This window comes from Galendromus occidentalis, unplaced genomic scaffold, assembly GCF_000255335.2.
Source record: "Galendromus occidentalis unplaced genomic scaffold, Mocc_1.1 scf7180000076630, whole genome shotgun sequence".
NCBI lineage: Eukaryota > Metazoa > Arthropoda > Arachnida > Mesostigmata > Phytoseiidae > Galendromus > Galendromus occidentalis.
Genome location: NW_003804619.1, coordinates 134,657 through 142,708, shown reverse-complemented (window position 1 = coordinate 142,708; position 8,052 = coordinate 134,657). Strand labels below are relative to the sequence as shown.

General features: G+C 50.9%; 1 protein-coding gene across 1 annotated transcript; it reads right to left on the bottom strand.

Moving 5' to 3' along the window:
• Window positions 1-5,473: 5,473 nt before the first annotated feature.
• LOC100897144 (uncharacterized) lies at window positions 5,474-6,632 on the bottom strand. The gene is made up of 4 exons (XM_003739954.2): window positions 6,482-6,632; window positions 6,270-6,352; window positions 5,942-6,152; window positions 5,474-5,820 (listed from the first exon to the last, which is right to left on the bottom strand). Exons 1-4 carry the CDS (start codon window positions 6,492-6,494, stop codon window positions 5,603-5,605), a joined length of 525 nt encoding a protein of 174 aa, XP_003740002.1. The 5' UTR covers window positions 6,495-6,632; the 3' UTR covers window positions 5,474-5,602.
• Window positions 6,633-8,052: the final 1,420 nt, after the last annotated feature.

Sequence of the window (8,052 nt, the reverse complement as noted above, 5' to 3'; positions counted from 1 at the left end):
TCACCCACCTCGAGCCCGGATCTTCTCGGAAAAGCGAATGCCTCACCGTGGGGAAGAATCGCTTTCTGACTGAGATAGAGGAGGGCATGGTGAGGGCTTGAAAAGCCCGACTGGGTCAGGATTTCACAGAATTGCGGCCTCACTCTCATAGTTGGCGGCCCTGTGTGGAATCCGGGAGCTTTCAGATTACCTTTTGCTGGATAACTGAATCCGATTCCAGAGACATCCCGGGGCGGCGTGATCCATGGGAATGTTCGCAAGATTTCACATCTTCCATCTGCTCTCTGGACCACGTTGGGATCGAATCAGCTCGGTCGCGTCTCGTTGAAAAGATTTTTCGGACTTCAAGCTCGAGGTTCCCACAGAGATGCCGAGTATCATTGTTCAAGCAGAACGATTATGCTCTCCCGAGAAGTTCAGAGCTGTCTCATGTGTCCTCCACTGACTTCCGATCAGTCCGATTGAAGGCCTCTCGGCGTGAGACTACCCATTCCACGAGATCGCTTATCCCGCTCCAGTACGATTTTTCATCTACGAGACCGAAGTAGGTGAACTCGGAGGTGTTACGCTCCTTGCTCGAAAATTGACTCGTCCCAGTGAGCGCAATGCCAGTTCGAGCCGCTGATCATTATATCCTTATTACTTATTATGTTCGTGAGCATCTCGTTATGGGTTGTGAGCTATCTCGACCCTTCATAATTCCAAGGATCGATATTTCCTCACATGAATGATCCCTTCGCTCTGACGACTCATGACAAACTGCCGCGGTTCGCGGTTGAACTCATATCAATATTCCGCAATCCGCCGGGACGAGAGGCTCCCCCTTGACTTTCTCCCCCTCAGACATCCGCGTTCGCCGAATACCGTCCTTAGACATTTATATTCGCGCCGACTCACGTTGAAAAACTTCTATCTGACGCTCGGACTGTGATCCCCCTGGCGACGAGCGCGGCACCACCCGCGTTTCGGACCAACATCCGAGATTCCCTTGTCATTTTCTCTGAGTTTTCGGGGACAAGGAACTTTGAGAAAAAGGAGCAGGCTTTTATCGCCGCCGACGAGAGAAGGACGATGTGCACCGCCGCCAAGACGCAATGGCCCATGGGTAAAGCACAAGAGGCATTTTGATCCGAATTCATGACGCTTCTCGCAAGAGTTCCAGCAAGAATGTAAGAATATTAGATGTCTCCTCGTCTCCTGAGACGCGATTGTCTGCAACCATTGCTACTTCTCCGGAGTCCGGGGACCGGCTCGAGTTGGGAAGTCTGTTCCCGATGAATATTCACGGGTAATTAATCGACGGAGAGTCTCAGCGAGTCACATCGGCGCGTGCGAATATTATTTGTAGGTAATCGACAAGCGCAGCCGGAGCTGACTTTGGATCATTCCAAGCTCCCCCGCTTTAGTATGTCTCGAGAGGACATTTCGGCGAAGATGCCGGGAGCGTCGAGATTCAAATCCCTTGCAATTTATCTTCATTGACAACTTGTCTCCTCCACGACGAACGGCCTGCAGTCAGAGCACTTCTTCTCTCGGAGAGCAGAGGTCTTCTACTCCGAACTTTGTGCTTTGACTTTATGTCCAATCCATGGACTAGCGGGCATGGGTAGATCGTTGTTGGTTCTACACTCCGGCTTCTCAATTTCGATCGGGACGATTCCCATCCCATAGAGCCGAAAGAAAACTGAAATTTTGCAGGAGACTCTGAGCTTCGATATCTAATCGAGGAGACGAAACGCCAAAACGCGTGGGGAGTCGGAAGAGACAGCGACCCGTTGTCGGAGGGACGTGGATATAACACGTTTCCTGAACTCGAGATAAAGATTCGTGGAAGTGATCAGCAGCAACGATCCAGGGAAGCCGAGGATAGGGACTGAGTTCTCCGAGATCAGCCTCCTGTCCTGCCAGACGGGACAAGGGGCCATGAGTGACCACAAGCGCCTTTCTTTTTATGGAGTTCTCCATTAGCGAGACGGTTATACAGGAAGAAAGGATTCCGACCCGTCCGTCATTCATTGATTGGAGAGCGCCGCCCATTGTTCTCGCGGCTCCAATCTGCGTCGCATTGACAACGACGTGCTCGTACTCGTCGTACAAACGCCTGAATCCAAGGCTGCGGGTCCCTGAGTGATTTTCCCCAGCCACAGTTCCAGAGAGAGTTCCCCCGCTCCTCGGATGCCCGGGGAGTGAGCGACCCCGTATCGAGCTTACCCGGCAGCCGAGAGAGAGAGAGGAACGCGGGGATCAGTTCCGAGTCCGCTAACGCCCCAAGACTCGCTCGAAGCTTCAGTCTAGGGAAGCGATCCTTGGGTGATCCGATAAGGCTCGAGTGTTTGTTCGTACCCTCAGAATCCTTTAGAGAACCCATTGGGCCGTCATCATACAGGTCGGATCCACTCCTGGTTTGCGAGCTCGGCTCTGCGGCGCATCGAGATCGAACTCGGAGGAGCAAGCGTTTTCCTTGTGCCCGAGCTTGCGGCACTCCGGAATCACGAAGCGCCGATGACAGCTCAACTCATTACGGCCTGCACTTGATCATTGTTCGATTTTTGGGAGGAATACGAGATACTTCGGGAAGGGATCTGCTTTTTAAAACCTCTTTTTGGGAATGGTAGGAGATCCGTGGCGGACCTCCATGTAAGTGCGAATTCAGGATGACTCGCTCTGAATCGGAATCAGGACTGGAACACCACAATGACCAAACCAAGGCTGAGGCCCTCCGAGCCACTCTCCAGAGAATAACATGTCGGTATCGAAACGGTCGAACGTAAGACCCGACTCGAGTAGCCCACCGGCTCTGACTTCGTTCCCACGAGCGAGTGATCAAACGGATATTTACATCGGGATCCTGCAGGCCGGAATTCAATCTGTCATAGTTGCCCGGTTGGTTCCAGGAAGCTTTCATGTCGGCAGATACTCGCCAGATCTTGTATCGATATTATCCTGGATAGCCTTGCGACAAGTGAGGCAAACTTATTGAGGTATCGACTATGTTCTGCCTCGATTCATCTTCCTCCATTAGATAGCTCAGAGTACCGACGAGGTCACTAGCGACAGTGACTTATCGTGGACATCGGGCGTAGCTCCGAGGGTCAAGGCGGAAATTATTCATAGCGGGTCAGTGTCAGTGGATCGATGAATTTATTCATGAGCTGCAACTGAGGCGTGGCATGATTCGCTTCGATACTTCTTCAATGGGAATCAGCACGGAAACTCTCCCTCCCTCCGTCGCAGCCTGGAGCTTCCACGCAACTTCCTCGAATATAGTCTATGGCCAGTGCTCGATTGAGGTTCCCTGAAGCGACCAGAGCCCGGACCCTACCACCCACGGGATGCTGGCGCGCAGCAGAACTGAGTTCAGCAACATCCCCGGTGACGCGCAGACGTGGACTAGACATTAGACATTCGCCAGCTCTTCCACAGTACAGAGCACAAATTGGAATGAAAAGTTTCCCAATGAAAATTATTTCGATCATTTCATTCAGAGAGCGGTGTCCGAGGTGATTTTGATTCGATCCCACGGGAATGAGACCCGGGGACGATGAGCTCCGATCCTACAGCGGAATTGAGTCGTGAACGAATCATCCTCTGGAGGGAAGATGACTATTGAGGAGGTTTTCCCGAGCGGAGTACCGAGAATCCTGACCGAGGAGACCGATTCCCTAGGACCGAAGTGGGCCTGAATCGCTGAGGATTACTAAATTTCGCTTATCGCCCGCAGTCACCAATCTTCGCTGACAGTTGCTAAGGGCCTGTAAGCGGGATACTAGCAAGATTTATATATATCCGTACTTGGGAGAAAGCCCGTCTGTTCGCCATTGTGTCAGAATGTCACCACGTGATTAACATCATGAGAAATGTGTCTTCTGATCTGAGCTCAGAGGGTAGGATCAGAGACGGACCCGAAGTGAATGACCGTACCCGAATTAACGGCCTCTCCGAATGCTGGTTACGAATGAGATCCTCGGGAACAAAGCCCCTGCGAAACATCCCGGCTCGTCCTCATCCAATATCCGATACTTGAGACTGAAAACAGGGAGAGAATAAACGCTACTTTCCACGATTCCATAGTTCGAACGAGGCCTCCGAGCGTACTATCACCGATTTCCTCGGTACGGAGCGCTCTAGTAGAACATCATGGAAGACATGTGGACAAATTGATTCGACGCCTCGAGCGAGAGCCAAGAAGCGTGAGTAAGTATTTGATCGTCATCACGAAGAAGAGTGCAGAAGACTCTGCCCGAGGGGCGAGACCGTGGCTTTCACTGCTGGAGTTTTGGCCACGTTCGCTGAGGCAGGAAAATATTCAATGAAGAACGGAGCGAGTGCACAAAACATATGCGCATATCATCATCCAGTGGAGCAGGCGAACAAGCAAGCACAGAGCCGGTCGGGTAAGTGCGTTGGCGTGCTAAGATCGCTATGCAGCGGCGAAACAACAGTGCAGTCTGAAATCAACTGTGGGGAAAAACCTCCGGCGTCTGCATCCCATCTTCGATCCTTCTCTCCAATATCCACTGCTTTCGGTTCTGAAGTCGACCCTCACGCTTCCTCGTCCTTGTTTTTTGAATTCGACCGAGCTGAGGGCTCTGGCTTCTGATATTGGTTCGTCGAAAGAAGCGAGCATGCGTCTGGTTACGGACAGCAATTCAGCTGCCAAGAATGCCGCGGAAGAATAATTACGAATAGTCGAGCGGGATTCGAGAGCGAAGGGTTGACGTAGATCATTTCCCGGCAGTCTTCCGTCACTCGATTTCCTCCCGGATGGGAATTTCGCGACCTCTGCGCTGGGATCCGCATCGAGCCGCAAGCATGTTGGAGTTTAAAGCGCCGACCGCTGAGACGAGCCATATCGATTCCAGAACGAGATAGCGACTGTTCGATCTCCAGAAGTCTTGCGGCGCAATGAAGCGATACGAGAATAGCTTTACTTCCGACTGAGCTCTCTGAAGCAGTTGATTCGATCGAACTCGCCCCTTATGGGCTCGGATCAATTCCTCGAATTCCGCCTCCACGTAAAGGCTTCGAATCTAGATTAGCCCGGGAAATTATGGGTCGACGCGCCTCCGGTTCTGAGCGATGGTAGAGTTCGAGACACTTCAGCTCTTGACATGGAACTAGTGTTTCAGCATGCTGAACTCAAGATTTGGTTTATACAATATCTGATCTTTGCGAAGAGACAAGCTGACAGGTCAGTGACAACGAAGCTGACAGGAATAAGCCGGGGGTATCCAGGATCTTATCAGCGAAAAGAAAAAAACTGATCCTGGATCAATACTCTTCTGCTCCTCCCGTCGACTCGCGATGCTCGCTCCGCTGAACCGACCGTTGCCTCAAGCTGAGTCCACTAGGCGACTGGGCTATCCCGAATAACCTCCGCGCGACTGCGAAGGGATTGCAACAGGTCGTGAGCCCCGGCCTCGGCATCTCGAGAAACTGAAGAGAAGCCCAAGAAAAACTTCTCCCATGACAACTCCCTCTTTTTATACATTCATCCCTCTGATAGATTTTCGATGAGACACAATCTTTTCACCTCTTCTCTCAGGCCCTTATGAAAATACACAAAATTTACGGATGCTCGGAGACTTCCACGCTTCGATGTTCAATCCGTGTACTCTAAAAGAGATGCTCTGTAGACGATGCTGTCACATCTCCCAGCATTTTTGGAGACATTTGTCGCGAATACCAGGAGGTTCACCTCATCCCCGACGTTCAAATAATGGGGATCGTTCAGTTGGACCTCGAATACCTGAGCGGGGATCTCAAGCAACGTCTTCGGAAGAAAATAGTGACTCCAATCAGACAGGAACTCGAAACGACCTGGAGGAAGAGAACGATGTGCTCCAAGAGTCATGTCCCTTTCATGATGTTTCATGTACATGCGTATGTGTATCATCATGATCTTCTTCCAAATGAAAGAAAAATGAAAGGGCTGAGTCACCTTCATCGTGAAGGTAGACCTTCTTCTTGTCGACGTCCACGACTTCGGCCCGCTTGTTGCTCTGCAGCAGAATAGGGGTACCGGCTGCAATCTTGGTGACGTCGAGTCTGACTGGCCGAACGTGCTTAAGATGGATCATTTCTTGATCCAAGATGTCCAGTCCGGTCTGAGAGGTGCACAAGAGCGAGCCACCGTCGCATATACCCACGACCTAAGATTACGAAACAGACGTGATTTCACGGAAAGAAGCCGCACGTATCAGCGCCAAAATCCTCCTGGGGAGTTCTATGAGAGTTTCGAATTCGACAGCGCTCAGATTCAAACTCACCGTAGCGGAAATCGTGAACACCGCTTCCCTCGATATCAACGTGAGCATCGTTGCGATTCCGGGGGGGCATTGTGTACTTGTGTCTGAGGAACGAATTCATGAGCTCCCAACCACGGTGTTCCAGCGAATTGTTTCGGAACTGTCTTGCCGAAGATACGATGTGGATGAGGTCCCTTCTTCCATCTGGACGGACAGGGTTTTGAAGAACTCACCATTTGTGGTCATCGTGGGGCGAGAACTTTCTTCAGTTACGATCTCGCAGCTTATAAACTCGACGGGCAATCGTTGCCGGGTGTCGACAGAATTGTTGATTGAAACTCTTGGAAGTGCGGTCTATGTTCTGTATCGACTTACGGTCGGAAGAGCGCGCATTTTGTAATTGCCCTTTCCTGTCAGATCGTTTTCGAATTCGCTCGAAACGAAACCCAATATTTTCCTGCGCTCGCCGCGCCAGCGCTATCTGCGACCGGAATTCTTGGCGCGAGACGGTACTTCGGGGGGCTAAGTCGAAGAATCGTGTAGAACCCGAAGCGGCTCAGTCCTTCCGGGAATGAGGCATGCGGTAGAATATAGGAACAACCCGGGAAAGCCAGCTTCGGTATTGATATTTTCCCGTGGAGCTTGTTGCACTCGGTGAATCCTACGTCCGAGTCGAGATACGGAGCTCAAATTTTCGAAGGGTGAGCGAAGTCCTTTCCAAGTCGAAATGTTCTTCGGCGAACCTCTCACATCTGTCGACAATAGCTATGGAGCATCATGATTCGCTCGAAGCTCCATCAACTCTCCACCGGTTACATCACGTTGTTGTATCGGAGGGAATATCGAGTTAATGTAGCCGAGGGACCCGAGTCTGAGTCGCTGAATTCGCCTCGACTCGGGAGTCAGAATGGAAGTGCGCGCTGCGCAAGTCTCCGAAATAAAGACGAGTCCCAACGCTTGCACCCGCGAGAGAACGAGTGGGTCAATCAATCATGTGCGGGAGAGCGATGAAGGGCATCAGGGCAATCGGGAGTTCTCAGCGGGTCCCCGACTCGAACTGGACTCCTTCGACTCATTCATCTGCAGTGCGCCCCCTCGGACTTACTACAACGGTAACTCTTTTGCTCAGTACGTTGCTCTAGTCAGACTCTCGTTTCGAGATTGCAAGATGGAAAAGTTTATTGATACCTTCTCAACACCGAAATCGGGAGAACTTTACAAGCCGTGCCGTCTACGGCATCCTGCAATGCCTGGATAACATATACTCGAAGGCACCGTGGTTGTGAGTGCCCCTTCATGATCATCCTAAACATGAGAGGTTTGAAATGAGTCCGCTTGTGGACGAGGTGAAAAGGGGACCTTCTACGTTGGATCACGGAATTTGCTAAATGTTTAAACGTGTCGATGTGATTCAATCACTCCCTATCAGGGTTCTATCGTATAATCCCTGATCGAAGATTATCTAGGCTGTGTACGATTCTACGTGTTCTTCGACGTCCAAGCGAACGGACCTATTTCCGAAATTAGCACGGATGCGCGAAGGAAAATAATTCTACATAAATTGAGTCCTTCATCTTCGATGAGTCACCGCAATGGTATTCGTCGCATGAGAATGAGAATACCTCCTTGGTTTTCATGTTAGTAGTTCCATGAAATATACAAGAATCCATGAAATTGCCCATGTTTCCTAATGCGATATAGCGTCGCGATTCGATTGGATGTGCGTCCGTTTTTTGTTAGGTAAATCGTTTGCCTGTAGAAATCCTTTGCTCGTTGGTGTGCTCGCGTCTGCTTGCTTGCGTTT